This window comes from Bison bison, unplaced genomic scaffold, assembly GCF_000754665.1.
Source record: "Bison bison bison isolate TAMUID 2011002044 unplaced genomic scaffold, Bison_UMD1.0 scf7180017864390, whole genome shotgun sequence".
In the NCBI taxonomy this organism is placed as follows: domain Eukaryota; kingdom Metazoa; phylum Chordata; class Mammalia; order Artiodactyla; family Bovidae; genus Bison; species Bison bison.
In genome coordinates, this window is record NW_011494962.1 from 3165208 (window position 1) to 3192078 (window position 26871).

The 26871-nt window shown below is 45.6% G+C and overlaps 1 protein-coding gene across 1 annotated transcript in view; it reads right to left on the reverse strand.

Annotated features, from left to right (window-relative positions):
* Positions 1-26871, reverse strand: part of DUSP16 (dual specificity phosphatase 16) — a 92896-nt gene that overhangs the window by 43148 nt on the left and 22877 nt on the right. Inside the window, exons 3-4 of the mRNA XM_010858692.1 lie at positions 10594-11184; positions 9331-9469 (exon numbers count right to left, since the gene is read on the reverse strand). Of these exons, the coding sequence (XP_010856994.1) occupies positions 9331-9469; positions 10594-10821 (367 nt within the window). The 5' untranslated portion in view covers positions 10822-11184. The remainder of the gene's footprint in view (positions 1-9330; positions 9470-10593; positions 11185-26871) is intronic.

The following is a 26871-nucleotide window of genomic DNA, read 5'->3' on the forward strand; positions in this document are numbered from 1 at the left end:
TGAATCCTTTCTTGTTACAATGAATAGCTGTTGATGGACATAAATCTTGTGTATGCTTGGTGTTCAAAAGATTTCCTGATTCCACTCAGTGCTGAGAGCTCTGTGGGCCTGGGTGGGAGCCAGAACCTCTTCCTACTCCTCCTCCGAGGCCCCAGAGGACCCTCAGGGTGAGTGAGGCAGCTGAGAACAAGCAGAACATTTCTCTGATGTTAAAAAAAACAGAAGGGCGACCTGGTAAATGCTGCCTGCCTCATCCAGAATCCCCGGTGAGTCCTCAGGTGCTTCTGTTGTGTCTAGGGAACTTCCCCCAAGAGACAGGCTCAGGCCTCCAGACCCCGGGCTGACCTCCAGGGATCAGGGGACCAGGGGCTACAGCCCTCAGGAGATGAGCTGGACCAACGACAGACTGACCCGGCTGAAGACGAAGTGGCTGCTGTCTGTGCCCAGGGTGACCACCAGCAGGCAGGGCCTCCTGAGACCCCTCACCCCCATTAGGAGACAATGCTCTGAGTCAACGGGAAAAGGGAAAAGTAGTCTGGTCTCCAGAGAAGGGCTCCTCGGAGCCCAGATGGCCTTTCCCCCGTGAAGCTCAGGCTTCTAACCCACACCCACCCTGAACAGCCGTCCCGTGCGCCCGCTTTGCTATGTCCACTCTAGCAGCTGGCCTCCTCTAGGGCTAAGTGTGCCGCCTCCCCAAGAACGTGGTGGAGCATCGGGGAAGGAAGGGGGCCCCGACTGTCACCAGACAACACCAGAGGCATCTGGTGGCATCTGCACGTGGTTGAGAGACGTGCCCTGAACGCCTGCCAGGAGCTGGACTCGGGACTGGGTTGACGGGACCCTGGTGACCATGACAGGGGCCATCTCTGGAATGGACACTTTAGCGGGACAAACTTCAGCCAAACAATTAGATGAACAATTAGCTGACTACGGTGTGTGGCCAGAGGAATGTGTGTGATGGAGGACACGCACCTCTATCTGGGGACCAGGGGAGGTTGGAGGGCTGCCGTGAGTCAAGTGCGAGATTGACCCAGATGTGGGGGAGAGGGGGACACATGAGGGCAGAGGAGGGAGCCTCAGGGCTGCAGGGCTAGGGCACCTGAGACCAAAGAGCTACAATACACACACAGAGCAACCTGAGGACGGACAAGGGCCTGCGACGAAGGTGTGAAGGCGGGCAGAAGCTGCCACAGCAGGGCCTCAGAGTCAGGGAAAGATTATGGAATTTACCCCCAAAGTGCTGATGCGCATTAAAGCAGGGGGTGATAAAACCAGGGTACATTAAAAATATAAAAGAGAGACGTGAGTAATGGGGTGGGGAGAGTGTGGACAGGGTGTGTGAGCAGTGAGGAGGTCCCTGGGCAGGTCTGGAGGGCTGGTGTTGGCTGGAGTTGGTAGCAGAAGCACAGAGCAAAGAGGCCAGAAGAAAGCTCTGGTGGCCGAGAGGTAACAGGTGTCACCGAGTCTCCAAGGCATCCCAGGCCACCCCAGCCTGACTGTATTTCCACTCAATTCCCCTTCCTCCCCGTCACAAAAAGTCTATTCTGTCTCCTCACTACTCCTAAAACCAATGTTCACTCATAATATCTGTAATCACGTTTCCCTTCCTTTCAGTTAGTCCACCGAGGACCGTCCCCCCACCCCCAAATCTTACTCATCTTTCAAGGTCTGATCAAAATTCCACCACTGTCACCAACTCTTCCTCAAGCCTGGCAGACAACACCCAGTCACGTCCTTCACCACCTGGCGCGCTGTCAACTGTACCTCTGTTTCATCCACTTCAAATGTGGGACTCCAAATTAACTCTGTGTTCTTAGGTGCAGGGGTGAGCCGGGTGCTTTCCCAGTACCCTGTCCCCCGGGCGGAAGCCCTCGGACACTCAGAGGCCGGCTGAATGGATAGGACATAAATGACATGATCGGGTCAGAGGAAGACTGATGTCACCACGGGGCCTCTGGGTGGCTTGTGCATGGTATCACGGTGAAGAACCATCTCTAGCATGGTCTGCAGTCCAGCTGTTGAACAGAAGCAGTCTCGGGCAAGACGTCTGAGGTCCGGGTCACTTAGTGAGTGACACAGCTGTCTTGTTACCATAGCGGCAGGTAGCAACCGGAGAAAACGGGATCCAGTCTGGATAATCGCATGCAAACTGAGAAGCGGAGCCAGCAAATACATGGCAACCAGGGCGAAACGGCACCGAGTTTTAGTCTGTTTTCAGTGGCTCTTGGTCACCGCGGCTTTTTAAACGTGAGAAGAGCCAATTCCTGACTAACTGCGGTACTTTGACTTGAACCCATTAACACCAATCTGTTTCACCAGCTACTGCAGGATCTAAAATGCAATGATTGAAGACTTCCCCTCCCTAGACACGGGGACAGAAGAAACGCCACGTGGGATGTGACAACAGATGGTGGCAACAGCACACGCAGCAAATGTGTGAGTGGGAGGCTCAGTCCCTGCCCTGCTTCCATGTGGAAGGATGGCAACCGGTGCCACGGAACCAAAGCGGCACATTTCTCCCATCAACCCAACCCTGCTTGGCTTCCCAAATCAGACGAGATCGGACATGTTCAGAGTGGTATGGCCGTAGAAAGCTGCACATTTTGTACACAGAACTGCTGACTGAGTCTAGATTCCTGTTAAAGTGGAAGTGAATGAAGAGTCAAGCACATTTTTATTCGCTCCCAGCTCTAACCACACTGTTGCTGCTACTGCTGCTAAGTCGCTTCAGTCGTGTTCAACTCTGTGCGACCCCATAGACGGCAGCCCACCAGGCTCCCCTGTCCCTGGGATTCTCCAGGCAAGAACACTGGAGTGGGTTGCCATTTCCTTCTCCAATGCAGGAAAGTGAAAAGTGAAAGTGAAGTCGCTCAGTTGCGTCTGACTCCTAGCGACCCCATGGACTGCAGCCTACCAGGCCCCTCAGTCCATGGGATTTTCTAGGCAAGGGTACTGGAGTGGGTTGCTCTTGCCTTCTCCAACCACACTAGCAACTCTGAATCGGACCAAAGAAATACATACTTAGCCTTTAGCAGACATTCATCGAAGACCTTAACTGTGTTCAGAGACGAAATGTCTCCAAGAACCATTAGCACCGCACCTGACACTGACCTCCATGGTGAGTATCTTCTATCGTTACCCAGAGTTATAATTCAGCTCAGAACAGAATAGACTTTTATTTGATGATTCCCCCTGACTGAAAAAAAGTAATGCTTAAAAATGTTATATACAGTATATTTTTATATGTTGCTTCTGAATATGACTCTGAAGTCCACAAAGAGGCTGAGAGAGGGCTACCACGAAAAGAAAGCACAGACTTGACCTGAAGTGGGCACCCCTGATTCTCAGTCCAACCTCCTCAAGGAATTCCAGAAGACTGGGCACACTGAGCTTGGGGAGAGCTGGAGAGAGTCATTAGTAGTGTTAGTTGCTCCATTGTGTCTGACTCTTTTGCAAACCAAGGGACTGTAGCCCACCAGGCTCCTCTGTCCATGGAAGTCTCCAGGCAAGAATACTGGAGTGGGTTGCCATTCCCTTCTCCAGGGGGTCTTCCTGACTTAGGGATCGAACTCGAATCTCCTGCATTGGCAGGCAGATTCTTTACTTCTAGCACCACCTGAGAAGCTCAGGGAGAGTCACTCCTCATTTATAAATGAAAGGGCTGAGATCTGTGATTCAACTTCAGGGTTTTTTGCTTCAAGACTAGGCTGTGCCTCATCACAGGACAGAAATGAGGGCTGCATGGACCTCTGCTCAACGTTATGGGGCAGCATAGATGGGAGGGGGTTTAGGGGAGAGTGTGTGTGTGTCGCTCAGTCGTGTCTGACTCTTTGCGACCCCATGGACTGTACAGGCTCCTCTGTCCATGGAATTCTCCAGGCAAGAGTACTGGAGTGGGTTGCCATTCCCTTCTCCATTGGGGGAGAATGGATACATGTATATGTATGGCTGAGTCCCTTCACTGTTCACCTGAAACTACCACAACATTGTAATCAGTTATACCCTAATACAAAAATTCAAAGTTTAAAGTTTGGGGGGAGGAGGGGAAGAAATGAGTGCCGGAGAATTAGCCAACTGCTGTGGGTCCCTTTTGCTTTTACCCAGAGTTACAACAACAAAGAAAGAGAAGGAAATAATAGAAGAGCATTTTTATCTACAGGTTGATCTTTATTTCTAGTAAATTAACCCATTTATTCTCCATTATGTTAGCACACACAAAAATGTCCAAATTCAGAGGCTTTTCTTTTTTTCCCTAATATATTTATTTTCAATCTGCCACCCTTAGAAATATAATAGACAAAGGTAAGTAGAATTAAGTAATATGATGAATAATTAAAGGCCAAGAAACAACATTAGCTTTTAGAGAGTTTCCTGGAAGTTAACAAGACCAAAAAAGTTGATCAATAAGTCAATACTGGCAACTGTTTATACCCATCAATGATGAGGGAGAACTTTCCAAAGGGATCCAAGTTCATTCTTTTTGGCTAAGATGAGGCTACAACTCACAGTAAAATGCTTTAATCCTCTGAGAGGTGAAACAATGCTATGGTTTAAGCTGGCTTGGTTACTGGAAGACTTTGTTGTTGTTTAGTCACCAAGTTGTGTCCGACTCTTTTGCAACCTCATGGGCTGTAGCCAGCCAGGCTCCTCTGTCCATGGATTTCCCAGTCAAGAGTACTGGAGTGGGTTGCTATTCCTTCTCCCAAGGATCCTCCCAACCCAGGGATTGAACCCATGTCTCCTGCATTGGCAGGTGGATTCTTTACCACCGAGCCACCAGGGAAGCCCACTGGCAAACTTACTAGTGGCTAAATAATGAACTGACTTAATATAAACATTTGCTTCAACCGGCCTCAATTCACGTGGATCCGAGGCCGTGTCTCTTCCTGTGAGTGGCGTTAGGTCTTCTAGAGCTGTCAGTTCCTTGCCACAGTTCAGTATTTAAGCACTGCTTAATTGTACCAGGGTTTTCATTAGAACTTAAAGCCATGCTGAAATCTACTTAAACGATGGAAACATTTTTGTATTAGATACCTTTCCCATAACAGCTGTGTATTTCTTAAAAGACTTATTTATTAATTATTACTTGGCTACACTGAGTCTCTGTTACTGCACGAGGGCTTTCTCTAATTGCAGACAGTTGCGGCGTGCGGGCTTCTCATTGCTGTGGCTTCTTTTGTTGTGAAGCATGGGCTCCAGGGTGCACAGACTTCGGTAGCTGAAGCACGTGGACTCTAGAGCACAGGCTCAATAGTTGTGGCATGTGGGCTTAGCTGCCCTGTGGCACATGAAGTCCTCCCGGACCAGGGATCGAACCCGTGTCCCTTGTGTTGGCAGGTGGACTCTTAACTACTGGACCACCAGGGAAGCTATATTTTTGCTTTACCTGAACGAAGGTAACTTGCCTATCATTTATTTCAAAATACTTCAAGTTCTTGCTACACTTTCTGATTAGTTTCATCATTGTTTAACATAATCACTTATTCTAAACTAAAAAAATAAGTCGTATGGAATACAAACAGTCTAAACCTACCTGTGAGCTAATTTATATATCAGATATTTATTGAAACTGAAAAAGTGCTTAGCCTTGTGGGGAACACAAGATGAACAAGGAAAGGTCCTTAGCTTGAAAAAGAGAATCCGGTAGGGGAATTAGGCTAACAAATGAAAAAGACAACACAGGTTTAAATGAGATTTTAAGATAATAATCAAAGATGTGCATATGGCGGATGTCTATCAAATATTAATCACTTGGTTTAGAATACTGGCTGGGCTTAAAAAGAGGGAAAGTTGATCAGGCCAGGGTCAAGGTCCCTGGCCAATCAGGCCCACAGATGTAGTCAATACAGGCTGAGTTCATTGCAGAATCAGGTCAAAGTTTCAGGATTGGAAAGTCTTACTGATAATCAGCTGTCAAAGTGGCTTAACAGAACCCCTTTCCCTGGCAGAGAAGCTAAAGTTTACCAAGCTAGCCCATCCCAGGGCCAGACCTGCTGTTCCATCTGGAAAAATTAAGCCCAGAGCTCCAGTACAGCTTCCACCATCAGGAAGCCCTCACTGTTAATGTCCATGTAACTAGGTCCCATAGGTAAGTCTGGGTCTCCTCTTGCTTGAGGGAAAGAGCTTGTTAAGATACTTCTACCAGCTCCTTGGGGCGGTCCTCTTGTTCCCTTTCTCCAGAGTCATGACTCTCTGGGTAAGGTGGCCCCAAAAAGGAGAATGGAGCAATTGTGAATGGCCACAATTCCTCCCCTCACATATAATGACTATAAAAAGCCATCTCACGGGTCTGATACTTTCTTTCTGAACAATCTCAGAATAGCTAAAAGCTCTAACGTGATGGAGAGATTACTACAAGAAGCCACTTTGTCTTTCCATTATCAAATCGCCATGGAGCCAACGAGCGTATCTAACTGCTGAAAGCACCACGGGGCAGTCTGTAGTGAGAGCTGTCTCCAGCGACCCTGTCATTTCCCGCAGCACCTGTGGGGCACTAGTGTGCTTGTCAGTTATTTCCCTTCCAAACAAAATTATTTAAGAAACACGTGTCGATGTGTCCTTCTACCCCATACCCCTGGGATGTCCTCTGACCATCTGGACCTTGGCAAAAAAAAAAAATGAGCCAAGAACTGACAGCCCTGCCTTCCCCACCACTCTTCCACTAACTACATTCTTCTGTCAACTCTGAGGAACAGATGCACTAACCAAGAGAATGTCCAGGCTTTTGGATGGCTGGGGAGGCCTTTAATCATCCAGAACCCTCTCTGAGGTGTCCTAAGAAATCTGGCTGCTCAGAAACTCCCAGACAAGGCCATTCAGTCCTTGAAGCCACCTTTGAAGCTAGAATAAATACCGGATTCTGGGGTGTGGATGGTGACATGGAGATACACACGCGTGGTTCCTGAAGCTGCCTCAGTGAGCCTCCGTTTAGGCCCAGGACACATCTCCTGTGCAAAGGGGAGATGCTGAGGGTTCTGACCCAGCACAGGCCCACAGGTCCCTAGGGCTGATCTAGATGATCAGAATGAGTCCTTTCACTTCCTGCTTTCCAACAAATGCCCCTCCCAAAACTGGTAAGAACGTGGCTCATAAGAACCTTCCAGGTAACAAGGGCATATTCCTGGAGAAAGGGGAGGAAGTTACTGGAGTAACTAAAACTTGACATGAGCTCATTCCTCCAGGAGCATCTGCCCAGCCAAGTTTTCGGGTCAGAGGCCCGCAGGGAAAAACATCTGAAACAAGAGGCAGGTGGGATAATCACTTTTCAGGTGTGCCCTGGTTAAGAAAAACCTTGGTACTGACGATATGATTCCGAGGTAAAGTCCCACATAGTGGCCCCAGGAAGCATGAACTGCAGTCCTAAACTCAGCAACTGAGGTCAGTGGAACTCTATAACAGTAAGAAGGCTGAGCGCTGAAGAACTGATGCTTTCCAACTGCGGTGCTAGAGAAGACTCTTGAGAGTCCCTTGGGCAGCAAGGAGATCAAACCAGTCAACCCTAAAGGAAATCAACCCTGAATAGTCACTGGAAGGACTGATGCTTAAGTTGCTGCTGCTGCTGCTAAGTCCCTTCAGCCGTGTCCGACTCTGTGCGACCCCATAGACGGCAGCCCACTAGGCTCCCCCATCCCTGGGATTCTCCAGGCAAGAACACTGGAGTGGGTTGCCATTTCCTTCTCCAATGCATGAAGATGAAAAGTGAAAGTGAAGTCCCTCAGTCGTGTCCGACTCTTAGCGACCCCATGGACTGCAGCCTAACAGCTCCTCTGTCCATGGGATTTTCCAAGCAAGAGTACTGAAGCTCCAATAATTTGGCCACTTGATGTGAAGAGCCGACTCACTGGAAAAAACCCTGATGCTGGGAAAGACTGAAGGCAGGAGGAGAAGCGGCAACAGAGAATGAGATGGTTGGATGGCATCACTGACTCAATGGACATGAGTTTGTGCAAACTGTGGGAGATAGTGAAGGACACAGAAGCCTGGTGTGCTGCAGTTCATGGGGGCTACAGAGTCAGACATGACTTAGTGACTGAACAACAAGTAACAGTTGTCAGATTTAACACAATTACACTCCCAGTAAAAGAGCACGCCTACCATTCATAGTGCTATGAATTCTCCACTACAGAGTTCTGAGAGCTACATTCTGAGACACGCTGGCTTCACTTAAGGAAAGAACCACAGCACAGAGGAAACACATGGCAACAGATGACCTGAAAGTGACAGGTAAACTACGCTTGTTCTTAAGAACAGCAGCAAAAGCTGGTGAGAGGGAACTGGAGACACAGAAATCTTATTTAAGCCTTCAGAGAGTTTAAAAGTGATAACACACCTGTAACTGATGATTCCTCTGACAACTGAAATACCTGTATGTCTAACACATAATTGCCAACATGATCAAGGTCGACGGAACCTCCTTCCAACAAAAGACAAAAGGTGTGAAAGTGATCATTTCTGTCAATATTTCGTTTTCCTTGGGTCAGATTTTTGAAGGTACGCTTGCCCATCACCGTGGTAGAACCCACTGTACACACAGCAGCTTTGTGGCAGAGGTTACCACGCACTGTCAAACTGTATTCCCCGCTCTGGGAGACCATGCGAGTGGAAGGGCTTTAGGACCATCTGCCAAACAGGGGAAGCCAAGGATGAACAGTCGGCTTTGGAATTCAATGAGACAGAACTCCCACACCACCCTCCTTGAGGGCAGATATAAAACAGCCTTTACCATGTACATTATAAAGTCATCTGGTTGCTTAGCATTTGCAAGTTGAGACTTAGTTGTGAAAACAAACCACACAAAAATATGTAAGTTAGTTTGAAAATATTCCCCCTAATTATTAGAAGAAATATTCTACGCACATTTTCTTCCTATCTTGTTGTACAAAATGTCCAGGACAGGCGATCTTATTGCCAAGAGTCCAGTTTAACCAAGGTTCACATTGAGCACTGGTCGGGTTCTTGCCTTGGGGTGGGAGCTGAGATGCAGATTACGCTGTGTTCACAGATTGCAGGTGAAAGGAAAAGTCCCAGATAGAAGCAGCTGGCTTTGAGCCATCTGTACGGGCACACAGATCTACGTGGCTTTCCGGCTAATAAATACCAAATGAAGAGGCATTTGAGCAAAATCAAAAATACACTGGCCAATGGGGAAGAACAACCGTACTCCTGTTAGGCAGAACAGTCTCATCAGTCAAAAGCTACAAATAAATCATTCAATATGATGACCTCAAAGCTTCATCCATCAAGGGCAGAGCTTTGAGCTCACTGTGGAATCCTGCCCGCTTACAGGATTCATGAGATCCTGAGTCTTCTCACTCCTACCCCAAGCCTTACCTGCGAGCAGGTGCACAGAGCTGAAGCTCTTCTCCAGTTTACCCAGGAGGACAGTGAGAAAACAGTCGGAAGCCAGAGAGGCCACATCCTGGGAGCTCTGATCATACACGACAACCTTCTGACTGCAGTCAAGGTCGACCTACAACGTAAACGTGAGGCTGTGAGGAAGGAAGGCCAGGAACATAGTCTCCAAACCGCTGCCACTGGGGCAAGTGAACTGCCTCCTGTTTTCATTCATAACTGAATATCAGAGGGAGGGGATATAGGTATATTTATAGCTGATTCATGTTGGTGTGTTCAGCAGAAACACAACATTGTAAAGCAATTATCCTCCAAATAAAAAAAGCTTTTTAAATATATTAAAAAATATTTGAATAAAAATGAGACCTGGTCAATGTACTGGATAAACCAGGCATACAAATGGTTTAAATGCTTGTGAAAATCAACTTTTATAAGGCAAACTTGATGTTGTTTCTGTGTAACTGTGCTCACAACTCCTCAGTTTTAAATCCATAACACTATAAAAAGGGAATGAAAAGCATGTACAACACAACAGTATGCAACATAATGATTCTTGAGCGGAAGAAACACCTCAAAGTGATTTCTACATAGTTACATACCAGTTGTTTAGTAAAACTAAAGCATGAACTCATTTTTATTCCTGAACAAAAGAAACTGCCTTACCTATCACAACGTGAAATTCTGGTATCCCAAGAAAAACTTGCCTTGAAGAGCCTTAACTTCTGATCATTACCTTCCCACAAATGAGAAGTACTTCTAAAATAATTAGTTTCTACTTCTTTTCCCAGGGCACTTGAAAACAATGACCCCCTTTCATTATGTTTGTAAACAACAAAAAACAATGCGCTGTGCATGCTCAATTGCTCAGGTATTAATTATTAATAACACATATGTAATATTATATTTATACATAATTACTAATTGAGTATTAATAAAATGTATTAAAAATAACTTGTGACTGAATTAATAAAACAATTTTTTAGCATTAACAGGAAAACACAGCATGTGATCAAATTAAAACAGGTTACACCTTTCTGTACAGTTCAGAAAAATTCTGAGCAGGGACACTATTTAGAATTAGTGAATTATTTCGAGATATCATAAAGTACCAAAGTTTAAAAAAAGCAACCAAAACATCCCCAAATTACGTTCTCCCCTTAAAAAGGGGGCTTCATTTAAAATAGATCCCCATTCAATATGTCCATTTATTTTCAAAAGGAAAAAAAAAAAGCAAGCATGTACCTTATGTTTGGCCGAGTGCTGGATGAGCTCCGTAATTAACACTTTGTCCTGTTGCAACCTTCGCTTCATAAGCTTGGAGCAGTTGATATTAATGGCTTCCAAAATGTGGGACGTATTGTATTCCACGAATGGCCGGCTATCAATTAGCAGCACTTTTTCCGTTCCACTTTCCAGCAGAGCCACCAGCCTCTCAGTAACAATTTGAGTTCCAATCATCTCATGGGCCATGACAACAATAAGTCCTCTTTTCCCACCTCTTCCTTTAATTTGCCACGATGATGTAATGGTGGTGTGCTCAAAGGCTCAGCCACTCCATTGTACTGAAGTGTATGAGGTCAGGCTGGTGGTGACTGGCGAGAGCAGAGTTAAACCCATTTTCGGCGAGAGCCCTCCAAGTGAATGTCTCTTTCTCTTTCCCGTTGATGTGTTCTCGCAAAGGCCTCCGTCCACAAAGCAGCCCCTCACATTTGATTCATAAAGAGATGACTGGAATAACCATTCCAACAAAAGATGCTTTGGGGCGGCCAGTGCATTACATCATTCTTTACCTCTGTTCCCTCGCTCCAACAGCTTGCCACGGGGCTGAAAAGCCTACACCGAGAGAGAATGACAGACGGAAAACAAAACACGGGGGTCAGGGAGAGAAAGAGCAGCGGATTAGAGGGATTGTATGATTCATAATATTTACTCCATTAATCTAATTCCATACTTGACGCACTGTTTCATGTGAACAAACAAACAAAGGACAAGCAGGTATGGCTCCAGAAAACACACTAACGATAACTCACTTTCACCTCAAAATATAAAAACTCAGAGATGACAAAAGAAGACATAGTCATGAATTATAACCACCTGGGGGCCCAGAACTCATGGACTTATGCTACGAAATTAAAAAGAGCTATAAAAAGCCACTTCGGGTATCTTTATTCCAGATGGGTTTCCTTCATTTTATTTGCTTATTTCTTGAAAAGAGCACAAAGAAGAGCAGCCAGGGATCAGGTTAGCAATCCCATGTTATCAGGACAAAAAGTCTTTTCTGATAATGGGCATGTGTGTGCTGTGAAGATTCCTTTAAACTGCCCTCTGGGAGAAAAGGCAGTAACCCAGGAGATTCTGTAGATTTTGGCCACCTTTTAAGGAACACGAGGGACAGAATGACCGATATGCTTGTCACACCAAGTGTTGAACTTGTTGCCGGGGGTCTGTGATGTTCTCGCTCCTCTCCCGGCAGACCCACAGCTAAGACCCTGGCCTGGTGCCCTCCCAGCACCTCGCAGTTCTCCTTTTCTTGTCCCTTGTTTTTAAGAGTCTCATGGACTCCCAGCCTCAGGAAACTTCACACCTTCGCTGTGGACTCTGAACCTAACAACCCAGCAGACAGAGTTCTAAACAGTGGCCCTGACACCTCCTATCCTTTTGGCATTCAGTCACTCAGTCGTGTCCGACTCTGTGAACCCATGGTTTCCCTGTCCTTGACTGTCTGCCTACTCTTCCTAAATTCCTAAGACGGACCTTTTCCTATTAACACTAATTGGAGTTTTGCGCCCACCGCTTAGACCTCACCCTGACCGTCACTATTCTCCTGTTCCTATCTCCCCAGTCCATCTCTGCTTATAGGAAACGCTCTGCTACGTTAAACGAGATATCCACTGTTGGCATTCAACTTCTAGAGGATAAACTATCTGACAGCAGATGTTTTGTATTATATTTCTCACCTCCACAGTGCTGTGCACATAAGATATTCAATTAACACTGTTACAAGTAAGTAAAATTCTGTTCCAAAAATGACTTAAGATACTGAATAATTCATATTTGATTAACTGATAGTAGAACCCCTCAGGGCTTCCCAGGTGGGGCTTGTGGTAAAGAATCCACCTGCCAATGCTGGAGACTTAACAGACATGGATTCAATCCCTGTGTTGCAAAGATCCCCTGGAAGAAGAAATGGTAACCCACTCCAGTGTTCTTGCCTGGAGAATTCCATGGACGAGGAGCCTAGCAGGCTACAGTCCATGCGGTTGCAAAGAGGACGACACGACGAAGGGTCCTGAGAGCACTGAGAACCTCTCAATCATCACTGAGTCCTGTTCCCCAATCTCAGACTTACAAATTATTGGGTTGGCCAGAAGGATAGTTCGGGTTTTTCCATAAGATCTTAAAAAGATCAACAAACTTTTTAGCCAACCCAATAGGAACTGAAGCCTGGAGAAGCAGGAAGAGGTGGGATGGAGAGAGGAGTGGTCTTGCCCTTAACTTCAGACAAATCATATTAACCTCTCAACCACATTCTCCTCATATACAAAATACAGATATATAACATTGGCTCTGTCACCCCACAGAGTTTGCTTTGAGGATGAAATTATCTCAGTAATCCCAAGTGATTAAGTCAGAAAGCAACCCATCATCACATAGAGGAAGGAGGGAGAATGCTACAAAGATGCCAACGGTGAACACAGCTGCCTTGGAGCTGGAATCTGAAAGACATCCCTCAGCAGGTAAAGACAGAGAAACTCCATCCTCCTCTCGTCCAGCTTCAGCCAGGCTGTGCCCCTTCTCACAAGAGCCAGACACACACGGAGTCAGAAGGCACCTGAGGAACCACCTCGTCCACCCTCACATCTTACAAATCAGCTTCATGTAACACAAGGTTTCTCCGTTTCTCATCTTCATTACAGGAATGCGTTGCTTTTAGTACAGCCTAAATGGCAGTCAAGCACAAAAGTCATGTCTACTACAAGCAAAGACATCAGAGCAGAGCATTTGTCCTTGTCGACCAACTAACGTCTGTTTGCAAAGCACCTACCCAGGGAGTTTCTGAATAGCGTCCTGCCTGGCTGGGGACACAGTTCACAGCCATGGCAGGTTCTCTGCTCAGACGGCCTGACTCCTGCCCTCCCCAGGGCTCCTACTCCTGGGTTACCCCATTTTCCTAAGAATCCGTTCCCGCAACGAAACTGCACAGAGACAGTGATGCGTCTGGTCCACGTGGTAGCCCAGGCAGCACAGGTGGAAACCCGAGAAAGGGGGCAAACGGACACCGACAATGGTCTGAGCCTTGGAGCTGGGCTGGCTCCTCTCAATGGTGCAACACTTGGGACAGAGCAGTATCTGGGTTAGCAGATCCAGGCACAAAGGAGAGAGAAGATGGCAAAAATGTGAAAACGGAGTTAGAAAGCTCTTGTCTTTGTTTCCCTTCAGCCAAAAGCCCAAATCACTGAAGCTGAAGGCAGCTTGCGGCCAACCGGTCCACCAGGAAGAAAACAGTCACTCCAGACACAATGACCACAGTCTACAGTCCCAGACAGAAAAGGACCCTTTTCCTTACCAGGAAGAGGTCTAGTCAAAGTAGCCCTGACATGAGAAACAAAGAAACAAAGAATGAAGGTGAACTGAGGATAAGTTACACCTTTCATGTTGTACCGCAGCCAGTTGGAGCTCTCTGACGGCACCTTTACGGGCACGTCTGATTTTCTGTGATCCCAGGTGACTAAGGAGTGGCCGAGGCTGCCAAGGGGGTGTGGAGGGAGGGGTAACAATAGCCGTCAACCTCGTTTACTGGCAGCTAGAGGATTCTTGGGAAGTCTTTACCCTGTGCTACAACTCTAAGTTCAAAATTTTTATGAGGGGTGGGATGGGGTGGGAGATGAGAGGGACATTCAGGAGGGAGGGGACATATGTATGCCTATGGCTAATTCACGTTGATGTATGGCAGAAACCAACAATATTGCATTTGCTGCTCTTTCTGAAGAATGTCAACACTCTGAGATCAGGAACACATCTGTGACAGGTTTGCTCTCAAAATCTTTGGTGTCAATTAGGATTTAAAAGGGCTTCCCTGATGGCTCAGCAGGTAAAGAATCTGCCTGCAATGAAGGAGACACTGGAGACACTAGTTTGATCCCTGGGTCGGGAAGATCCCCTGAAGAAGGAAATGGCCACCCACTCCAGTGTTCTTGCCTGGGAAACTGCATGGACAGAGGAGCCTGGCGGGCTACAGTCCAAAGGGACGCAAAGAGTTGGCCACGACTGAGCAACTGAGCACCAAGCGACTGAGGATTTAAAAGATAACACACGGGACTTCACTGGTGGGCCAGTGGCTACGACTGTGCCCCAATGCAGGGGGCTCGTCTGATCCCTGGTCAGGGAACTGGATCCCACATACCACAGCTAAAAGATCCCACATGAAGGTCAAAGATCCCACATGCCCAACTAAGAGCGGATGCAGCCAAATAATAAAAGAAAAATACATCATTAAGAAGGAAAACCTCTTTAAAAAATGAATAAAATAAAAGATGGTAAGACAGTATTTGATTGTTGCAACACCGAAAAGTTCATCTTATCCTAAATCTCTTCAAGACGTCAACAGGAATAAAAATTTTCAGATGGAACAAAGCAGCCCAAGTGCGTACAGCAAACCCCAGACTGAGCCTTGCTCGGTGGACTTGTGCTCAAGTTCAGATTCTCAGAGAAATTATGGAAAGGATAAAATCAGGTGAGAAGTTTATTGTTATTAAACTACAAACTGGTCTTAATTTTTTTTTTCCTCCAATAAAACTAAAGAAATAGGCAACAAGATACACCAAATAGGCTTTCAGCAGCGGTTTACAAATATAATTTTTTTTTAAGAATTTCACCTTCCTCTTTTTTTAAAAAAAAAATTATTTTTATTTATTTATTTGGCTGCACTGGGTCTTCGTTGTGGCATGTGGGTTCTTGCAGGATGTGGGATCTACTTGCCTAAGCAGGGATCAAACCCAGGCCCCCTGTGTTGGAAGCTTGGAGTCTTAGCCAACAAGCCACCAGGAAAGTCCTCACATAGACCTTTCTTTTAAATTTATGTATTTTTAATCTGAGGATAATTGCTTTACAATATTGTTGGTTTCTGCCATACAACAACATGAATTAGCCATAGGTACACATATGTCCCATCCCTCTTAAACCTCCTTCCCACCTCCCATGCCATCCCACCCCTCATAAAAAAAAATAAAAAAAAAAGTGAAAAAACTCAAAAGGGGAAAAAGCAGCCCATGATGTCTGGAAGCAAGACCGTCCTGGACTCCAGCCATCTTAGTTCTACACTGGTTAAAGCTACTCTGCCTCATGTGCTGTGGGTTAACCCTGATAGAAATTCTGAGGTCTAGTATTTAGTAAAATATATTCAACAGAGAAACAAAAATAAACCAAAAAACTGTGCTCAGCAAAACCAAGAAGGCAGTATGAGCTTAACGTGTCTTTCAGTCACCTATTCCTGCCTTGATCGTATTTTCTTACCCCAAAGCAGAGGTGGCAACCTGACTAGCGGTGGCTGCAATGGGTTAAAGGTCGCCTGAATCACTGTCTAGACAGAACTAGGCATGGAGACCACACTTGTCAGCACTGTAAAATCCAACCACCTTGTAGCAACTCCCGACGCAGAAAGAAGAACCCATGCTTGGAGAGGCTCAAGCTGTCTATACGTATCTCAAGGATGTTTACAGGCATCACCGACTCAATGGACATGAGTTTGAGCAAACCCCAGGAGACGGGAGGACAGAGAGGCCTGGTGGGCTGCAGTCCATGAGGTCGCAGAAAGTTGGACATGACTGAGCGACTGAACAACAAGGATCCACAGATACAGGCTGGAAGAGTAGCCATCCTGCCAAGACTAAATCCAAGGCCTCTGCTTCAGATGTGGGCCCCCCCAGGCAGAGTCCAGATCTGTGACAAGCCTTCACCTAGGTCCTACTGATGAAGACCACTGTGCTCCTGGCACTGGCTCAATGGAAGCCTCCTGTTCACGGCCGCCTGTTCCACCAGCTTCCCCCTTCCCTGACCACCTGAGCTCCCCTCCTCTCTCCTGCGGCCACACCAGGTATCCATCCCAGACACACTCCTGCCACAGGGCTCCCTATTCACCCTCTGCATTTAATGCTTCCTTCCGGGGCCCTGCCTGAAAACGAGGACTGTCCCCCACTGGAAGTGATGGTCCTGAGGGAGTGAGAATGAAGGATGCCTGATGGACTGGCTGAGCAAGAGAAATGTGGCCTGAGGCTGCTTTACTGTTTGTTTATTTTTGGCTGTGCTGGGTCTTCATTGCTGCTCTCGGGCTACTCTCTAGTTGCAGTGTGCTGGCCTCTCATTGTGACGGCTTCTGTTTTTGCAGAGCACAAGCTCTAGAGTTTCAGGACTCAGCAGATGCAGCTCCTGGCCTCTAGAGCACAGGCTCAATAATTGTGGCACATGGGCTTAGCTGCCCTGAGGCGTGTGGGATCCTCCTGGACCAGGGATAGAAGCCATGTCCCTTGCATTAGCAGGCAGATTCTTTACCACTGAGCCACCAATGAAGCCTCCAGAGGTTGATTTAATCTGAGAGCTAAGGAGAACTCATTTTGGAAGGATATTTGCAATAAAGGTAGGCTGCAGCCAGGAAAGGAGACTCAGAAAATAAGATGGGGAGTAATTAGTACATCCTGGTTTTCTTGAGCATCTGTCAGGCCTACTGCAACTCATTCAGTCAATTCACAAATGGTTACTGGGCACCGAATAGGTGCCAGGCACTGGTGTGGAAATGCAGCAAAAATGAATGAGGCAAAAACTCTTATCCTCCTGGAGCTTCTAATTTAATTATGAGAAATGCATAATAAACCACAACAACAAAACATCATATGAAAGACGGTGATCAATGCTATGGAGAAAAAATTAAGTAGGGAAGGAAGGGGGTGCGGTTAAAGTTTAAACAGAGTAGTCAGAGAAGGCCTTGCTCTGATGGTTGAGTAAAGACCATGAGGGAGTGAGTGATGGCTACATGGATGCCTGGGAGACTAGTTCTCTATGTCAGGGCTTGAGGGCAGTGAATATATGTTGATCAGAGTAATGCTGAATGGGCTAAACACCAGAAAAAGATGTGGCAGGTGTTCAGTCTTTCTTCAGAACTATATCTTTCAGAAATGAAGCATTTTTAGCCACTTGAACTTCTAACTTAAGCATTAAAAAAATATATATATATATATACACAAGAAGATATATATACACACATGGATATAGAAGACACATATATTAAAAGATATATGTATTTAAGATATATACATATATGAAGTTTATATACAAAAAGTTTAGTATAGTTCCTTCTTTAAAACTACAAAGGAAGAAGCTGTGGTTCCTGTATTAGTGCATTATCTGGCAAAGAAATGAAAAGAAACACTGTAATAAGAAAGATCATGGCATCCAGTCCCATCACTTCATGGCAAACAGATGGGGAAACAATGGAAACAGTGACAGACTTTTATTTTCTTGGGCTCCAAAATCACTGCAGATGGTGATTGCAGCCATGAAATTAAAAGATGCTTGCTCCTTGGAAGAAAAGTTATGACCAACTCAAACAGCATATTAAAAAGCAAAGACACTACTTTCCGTAGGTCCATCTAGTCAAGGCTATGGTTTTTCCAGTGGTCATGTATGGATGTGAGAGTTGGACTATAAAGAAAGCTGAGCACCGAACAATTGATGCTTTTGAACTGTGGTGTTGGAGAAGCCTCTTGAGAGTCCCTTGGACTGCAAAGAGGTCCAACCAGTCCATCCTAAAGGAAATTAGTCCTGAATATTCATTGGAAGAACTGATGCTGAAGCTGAAGCCCCAATACTCTGGCCAAGCAATGTGAAGAAATGACTCATTGGAAAAGACCCTGATGCTGGGAAAGATTGAAGGCAGTAGGACAAGGGGATAACAGAAGATAAGATGGCTGGATGGCAACACCGGCTCTATGAACATGAGTTTGAGCAAGCTCCGGGAGTTGGTCATGGACAGGGAAGCCTGGCATGCTGCAGTCCATGGCGTCACAAAGAGTCGGACACAACTGAGTGACTAAACAAGAAAGATTACTCTTAATGCTGCTGCTGCTGCTAAGTCGCTTCAGTCGTGTCCGACTCTGTGCGACCCCATAGACTGCGGCCCACCAGGCTCCTCTGTCCATGGGATTTTCCAGGCAAGAGTACTGGAGTGGGGTGCCATTGCCTTCTCCGACTCTTAATGCTAATTTAATACAATTCTCCAGCTCCACAAATATATAGTATCTAGTAAGAGAATCTTGGCTTTGTAGCACAGAATGTAGTAAAAAAATCAAAGACACGTTAAACAAGATGCATGTTTGAATACAGCTATACAACAAGGAAATCATTTAAAAGAGCTTCACATTAAAATAAAGGAAAATGTTTTGAAGGAGCTCTCCTTGTCAGAAGGTGTATCAATACGCACCACAAGACCTTTGTAAGCCAGACTGCTGTAGGCAGAGGGTTGGTGATACTAATACAAACTTATCATCTTTATTTCATGCACCAGTTAGCTCACCCTCCCCTCAACAACAAAATTCCACTACATAAAAGGTATACTTTCCTGACAAAGAGCCCTCATAGCTCAGTCGGTAAAGAATCTATCTGTGATACAGGAGACCCACGTTCAATTCCTGGATTGGGACGATCCCTGGAGAAGGAAATGGCAACAGCCGTATTCTTGCCTGGGAAATCTCAGGGACAGAGGAGACTAGTGGGCTACAGTCCATAGCGTCGCAAGAGTCGGACACGGCTTAGTGACTAAACTACCACCGTTATGATCAAAGTAAACAACCAACAATGAGAGAAGATCGTGATATGTAAAGAGAGTAAAATCAAAGTATAGAACAGTAGATAAAGCAAAACCTCAAACACCCATATATATACAAACACGCAAACATATATTAAAAACGTCATAATAGTTTTGCTTGGGTGAAGTAAATGTAATATGTATTACATTCTTTTCTTTCCCATTCTTTCTTTCTGGAAAATGCATGAAAAAAATTAGAAAAAAGGCATGACATCCATGCAGACCTGGGTCCTCAGTGGATCTAGTCCTCCTTAACAGCACTGTCAAGAAAACTGGCAGCCTGGGAGAAACAGAAGATGAATAAACAATACAGGAAAACTGAGGTTCACCCTCAAGGTAAAAAGCTGAATCTCTACTTCACAAAAGGACTTACAAAGGATTATTTAATAATAATAATGCTGGGGGGGTGAATAAAATTAAATTTTAAATCACAAACTTGTGACTATAAAACTGGACTTTTAAAAGAGGTCAGCTGATATATTTAAAATAGATAACCAACAAGGTCCTACTGTAGAGCACAGAACTCTGCTCAACGTTATGCAGCAGCCAGGATGGGAGGGAAGTCTGGGGGAGAATGGACACACAAATATGTACGGCTGTGCTTTTGAACTGTGGTGCTGGAGAAGACTCTTGACAGTCCCCTGGACAGCAAGGAAATCAAACCAGTCAATCCTAAAGGAAATCAACCCTGCATATTCAATTAGAAGGACTGATGCTAAAGCGCCAATACTTAGGCCACCTGATGCAAAGAGCCGACTCACTGGAAAAGACCCTGATGCTGGGAAAGACTGAGGGCAAGAGGAGAAGGGGGCAACAGAGGATGAGATGGGTGGATGGCATCACCAATTCAATGAACATGAATTTGAGCAAACCCTGAGAGACAGTGAAGGACAGAGGACCCTGCCATGCTGCAATCCATGGGGTCACAAAGAGTCAGACATGACTTTACAACAGAACAAAAGCAACATATCTAGGGCTGATCCCTTTGCTGTCCACCGAAACTATCACAACACTGTTGTAACATAATGTATAAATATTACTGGAGTATAATCAGATATACTCCAATACAAAGAGTTTTTCAAAAGACCAACAATATTAAAAAAAAAAAAATCAGCTGTGGTATGACTCTTTCAATACAGGTTTTTTCTGTATGCAAACGACTCATAGCTAGCTTTCTCTTTAAAATTAATATATTCCCTAACACTCTTAACCTGTATTTTAATTTATAAAGTTTCCAAAACAAATCTACTTAATGCATCACGAATGAAACACAACGTGACTTTTACTCCTCTCGGTGGAAAAGCACAGATTCTCCTAACAAAGTCTCTGAGCGGCCCCGCCACTGTCCTCAGCTCCAAAACAGACGTGCACAAGACGTGAACAGATTCCAGACGCGGCCTTCAAGCCTGGACCACACCTGCTTCCAAGGCCCCAAAGCTAAAAATAACCCTGGGGCCTCAAGAACGGGACACTGGCCAGGCCGGGGGGAGCTGCCGGCCCCCGGCTCAGCTCCACCGACAGTGAAAGCCGGAGCTGCAAAGCTGGACAATCACAAGACCCTCCATCACAGGCTCCTGTCTGTCTCTCCGTGCCAACCATCTCCATTCTAGGCCAGCTCAGTCTCTTTTCCCCTGGATGCCAAAACTAACCCTAGGAGCTCAGAAACAAGTGGGCTTTAGGGTGCACTGATTTTTTTTTTTATTATTAAAACAAACAAACAAACAAACAAACCTGTGGACCAGAACTCAGGATACCTTGTTCCTAATTTCAGCTCCTTTACATAGATGCAAAAATGTCATAACAAGAGATATATCCTCCAAAAAAAGAGGGAGAGAGAGAGATCCTCCAGCATATTGTTTCCTCATCTGTGATCATGTAACACCGAAGGATTATTTCACTAAGAACATGATAAGATCAAGGATTCCCAAGTGGCTCAGTGATAAAGAATCTGCTGCCAAAGCAGATGTGGGTTCAATCCCTGGGTCAGGAAGATCCCCTGGAGAAGAGAATGGCAACCTGCTCCAGTATTCTTGCCTGAGAAATTCCATAGACAGAGGAGCCTGGTGGGCTATATAGTCCATGGGGTGGCAGAGTTCGATGCAACTGAGCAACAAAATGATGAGCTCACCATCAGTGCATCTCAGGCCTTAAGTAAGCAGCCCCGACAAGGACACAGCATAAGGGTTGATGTGATCCCTAAGCAGTCGTGTTGAGGAGCTACTTTACATCCCACAACACAGAAGTTACAACAGGGAACCCCTGGACAATGGTTCCACAAACAGCATGGTGAGCAGAGAATTTCCTCTGTGGTGGGGGATTTCCAGGGTTGGTTCCGAGACAATGACTCCCGCTTCTCTGCCAGCCCCGGAGTGTGCAAGATTCCCCTCTGGGGCAGTTAGGCTACCAGGTAAGGAAGAATGAGAGGGAAGGAGGCTGGGGAAGGGGCAGCAGCATCCCGCCAGGCTCCTGGGCTAATCTGAGTCACTGAATCTGTCTTCTTGCTTCCTCTCCTGAGGCCGGGGGAGTAACAGTATTAGGAAGCTGCTTGTGCTCAGTTCCTCAGTCAAGTCCAACTCTTTGCGCCCATGGACTGTAGCCTGCCAGACTCCTCTGCGCATTGGATTTCCCAAGCAAGAACACTGGAGTGGGTTGTCATTTCCTCCTCTAGGGGATCTTCCCGACCCAGGGATTGAGCTCGTGCCTCCTGCACTGCAGGACAAAGAGGGTGACAGGGCCAGGACCTGGGCTGAAGAATCACAGCCCAGAAGGAGACCGCAGAGCAGCCCAGATGCTCCCCAGATGGGAGTCAGACTGAGCCTATCCTCATCCCATAGTTCCTTTCTCCACTTCGTCCTTTCCTCCTTCTAGCTCTTCCCTATTATTCGACTCTTACATCATCACCTCACAGCATCATCTGTGCCCTTACATGTTCTCAGAAGCCTTGACGTTTCCCTCTCTCCCTCTCTTCTTCTTAGTCACCTTCCTTTCTCTCTTCCTGATTAAAACGAAGCCTCTTCCTTTCTAAAGTTTACCCATTATCATTAATCCATTTTCTTTTTTCAGGAGGATCTGCCAAGGCCGTGTGTGTGTGTTGCTGTTATAATGAGTAAACCTAAGTGCTTAAGACTGCTTCGAGGTAGTCATCCGTGGACTCGGGTGTCTGGTCAACCTTTAAAATCTTTTGATTATTTACTACTGTAAAACAGTTTTATTTTGGAGGAGAGAGGGAAAACATTTCCAGTGTGGTATTTCACACGTGGTCATCCTGAGTAGAGATGATTACTCTGGGATCTTACATTTTCATTAGCCCTTAAATGCCCTTATGATTTAGACTGTTGTTGCTGTTCAGTTAGTAAGTCGTGTCTGACTCTGCAACCCCATGGACTGTAGCCCACCAGGCTTCTCTGTCCATGAGATTCTCCAGGCAAGAATACTGGCGTGGGTTGCCACTTCCTTCTCCAGGGGATCTTCCTGATCTAGGGATCCTGAATCTTTACCACTGAGCCACCAGGGAAGCCATTCTCTATATTAGCTAAGTGAAAATTATTTTGTAGGCATCATTAACCAAAATAATTATGGGATATATCCAACAGTATGAAAAAATGAAAGAGATTTTCAAAATGTAATTACCTATCTCTATGACAACTGTGTTTCAAGGCAAATGGCATTCAAACGTATTGCAGACAAAGCAACCTAAGTATATATGTTATAGTACAGGGCCATGCTCCTTTTCCAAATGACCTTCAGTATCAAAGATCACATGTTCAAAACTAAAATTAAAAGCAAAATGATTACAAATGCAGTAGACTTGCCACAAGTGATTTTAATATAAAGCAGACTACAGGATTCTCTATTAAGTAGTTCAATGACTTAAAAACCAAAATATCCAATTTCATCATCTCCTCTGAAATGCAGTCCATGGCATATATCCTAAGGATAATGTTCATAAAGCTCTACTGTTTTATCCCATTGTCCAGATTCCTAAATGAGTTTAGAGAAAACTATCACAACTGCTATTAACACCTGTAAGCATCACAGAGGACTAAGAACAGTGCAGTTAATGTTCATTTTTTTCTCCTGCAAAAAGTGCTTGTTTCAAATTCTAGGATTGAGGACTGATCTGTAAAACTATCGGAAGAAAAATTAAATGGGTTAGTGGAATAGATGTGTTCATTTGTTGACCGCCTACCATATTCAATTTCCTAACAGAGTAACTGCTCACTGCTCAGTTTTATCACAAGAATTACTTAGGAGCTTGATTTAAAAAAAAAAAAAAAGATAAAAATAATCACTCAGACCCCACCCCTGAAGCTGATTCTCAAGAGTCTGGAATGGAGACTGGGAATTTGCATTTTTGACAAATGCCCCAGAAGGTTCTTAGGATTGTTTTAAAATACATTATTAAGTTTGAAAAACATTGTTCTCAAGACACATTCGTGTCTCTCAATGTTCACATTCAATGAGCTGTCAAGCCCTACTGAGTGCCGAAAAACTGATGCTTTTGAACTGTGGTGTTGGAGAAGACTCTTTAGAGTCCCTTGGACTGCAAGGAGATCCAACCAGTCCATCCTAAAGGAAATCAGTCCTGAATATTCATTGGAAGGACTGATGCTGAAGCTGAACTCCAATACTTTGGCCACCTGATGCAAAGAACTGACTCATTGGAAAAGACCCTGATGCTGGAAAAGACTGAAGGCAGGAGGAGAAGGGGACAACAGAGGATAAGATGGCACCACTGACTCTCGATGGACATGAGTTTGAACAAGCTCTGGGAGTTGGTGATGGACAGGGAAGCCTGGGATGTTGCAGCCCGTGGGGTTACCAAGAGTTGGACAAGACTGAGTGAACTGATTTTCAGTCTCTCTCACTTGGATGGTGGAGAGGGCAATGGCAACCCAGTCCAGTGTTCTTGCCTGGAGAATCCCAGGGACGGCAGAGCCTGGTGGGCTGCCATCTATGAGGTCGCACAGAGTCGGACATGACTGAAGTGACTTAGCAGCAGCAGCAGCAGCACCTGTATGGCATAAAGGTGTGAAAGCTGTGTTCAAAGTGTACATAATGGCAACAGTAGCAGCTGATAAAGGAGGAACAAGCAGTCAGCCAGACCATTCCACTCTCACAGGTGAAGCAGGACCTCCATTTAATGTGACGTGGGACTTCCGTTAGGTTAATAATATCCCTTTTACAAAATGAGAAGTATTTTGCCCAAAGTCACACAATTCATCAACGGTAGAACTGAAACTTGAGTTTCTATGACAGAGCCTTCCACAACACTACAGAGCTTACCAAACATTTTGCAAATTTTAATGGGCTCCTTAGGCACAGAAAGCAACAGATTTCAGAGGTTTCTCTCATGGCCCAGTGGTTAAGATTCCACACTCCCAACGGAGGGGTACATGGGTTTGATCCCTGGGAGGGGAACTAAAATCCTGAATGCCTCATGGTGCAACCAAAAGAAAGAAGAAAGGGAACAGATTTCAAAAGATGAAGAACACCACGCCCCATTTAAACGCTTGACGTGTGTGGTTGTGAAGAGAAGTGGTCTCACCACAGGGACAGCCTGTCACACAAGCAGCCATGTACAGAGTGGAGAACAAGACAGTGAGGCAACAAGCCCTCACAGAACACTAGGGAAGAAAGAGGAACCCTGGAAGCGGAAGTCTGTCTGCGTCATGGAGTCACTGTGAGAACACAGAATGCAGAAGAACCATATTTGTACATTGGAACATTCACTAAAAAGCTAGTAACTTAAAACAGGATCAATGAGAGGAGTATTTTGGTTAATACAGTAATTTTGAACCTTGGCTGCACATGAAGTCACCTGTGTGTGTGTGTGCGTGCTCAGTCATGTATGGCTCTTTGCAACCCCATGAACTGCAGCCCGCCAGGCTTCTCTGTCCATGGGATTCTCCAGGCAAGAATACTGGAGTGGGTTGCTACTTCCTTCTTCAAGCTACCTGGGCAACTCTTAATTATCCCGAAGTACCTCAGACCAATAAATCAGAACCTCTACGGAGAAGGGCGTGGGCATCAGTATTTTTTGCACAAACACTTAAAGGTGAATTCTTGACCTCCTCCTAGGGGTCACAAAAGACAGACCACTTGGAAGGCAGAGTTTAAAAGGGAACAAAGGAGAAACACGGCGCTGCACACAGCGCTGTCACTCGTCTGACCTATTTCCTGAGGTATGTGTTTTATAACATCTGCTGGAGGCATGATGTTCTGGATATATTATCAGTAATAGATCAAGCTGTCAGTGCCACAGAGTCTTGAATTCCAGTAATAATAAAGGAGCACACGTCACTAGGAGTCCCAACAAAAGGCCCTGAGGGTGTGCTGAGAAACAGAATCCCACCGTGGCTTAATCAAACAGCTTATAGCTGAAGCAACCCAGTTTCCAATCTTTTCCCGTTTTTTCAGATGTAGATATATCCAAAAAAGGTTTTAAAAGTTTGGGAGGAGACAAGGTAAATTCAGTGTTCACCTGTAAACGAGTGAGCGCAGGTTAAACATCTCTGCCCAGGAATTTCCCATGACTAAGGGCAAGTCACCACTACAAGCGCAGACAGTCTTCTGTAACTCCTCCCTCTAGTCCAATCCTGAAAAACTTCATTAAATACGCTGATGATGGACACCAAGAATTGGGCCTCCAGCCAAACCATCCATATTACATTAAATAAAGGATATCCCCACCCATCTCAAGGTTTGCCAGCAGTTTCTTTTAAAAAAAAAAAAAAAAGTGGCATTCAACCAAGAGTCCAGTGTTTTTGTTCATGATATAGCTGATTAACAAACAATAGAAGAAACTAGATGAGGAAGCGCTCACGGACTGTCTCCTTTGAACCGCGGGTCTCCCCAGGGCTCATTCACAGAACACGTTTTTGAACACCCAGTCTGTGTGAGCCTCTTTGCTCAGGTACCTTGGGAGGACACAATTAAACGCAATGCCATAGAAAGAAAATTTGTACACGGGTATTAATATCTGCCAGGCTCAGCAGGATGGGGGTGCTCCAAGAGGAGGAAATGGGAGGACTTGCATGGATGACGTCTAGTGGTCAGCGAGGAGGCAGCGATGGATCCCACCAGCACATATTTACTCTGGACGCTCTCCTACCCCAGTTCTGATGATGCTACACAAGCTGTATTCACGAACAACCTGTGGCCCCAGGAAGTATGGGGGAAGCAGGGACGTTACTAGCGAGAAGACCCTTCTACGAATTCTGGAGGCAACCTCTTTTCAGCTGGTCCCTGAGACTGGCTGCTTCCTGCCGGAAATATAAACAAACTCATCTTTAGGAGGCAGACAGGCTGCTGGTTCTCACTGTGGTACTGGCCTAGCAGAGACGGAAGCGGGGAGGGAAGAGGTGGTTCATCTTCCTTCAGACCCCAGGTGCGAATAGTCCCCTTCCCCAACACAAATACAAACACAGAGAAGAATGAACGGGAGGTACCCGCTTTACAACTCTGACAGTTATCTGACAAGATTACACTGACTTGACTTCAGTCCAGCAGCATTCTGTCCACCCGCAAAGTGTAAGCAGGAAGAATAAAAAAGAGGAATTTATTAAAATTAGTCCATTTTACTGGAAGGTCCAGTAAGGTAGACTAAAGGCCATAAGCACTCAGGAGCTGGGCAATCTAAATAGTCACAGACAAGAGAAGTT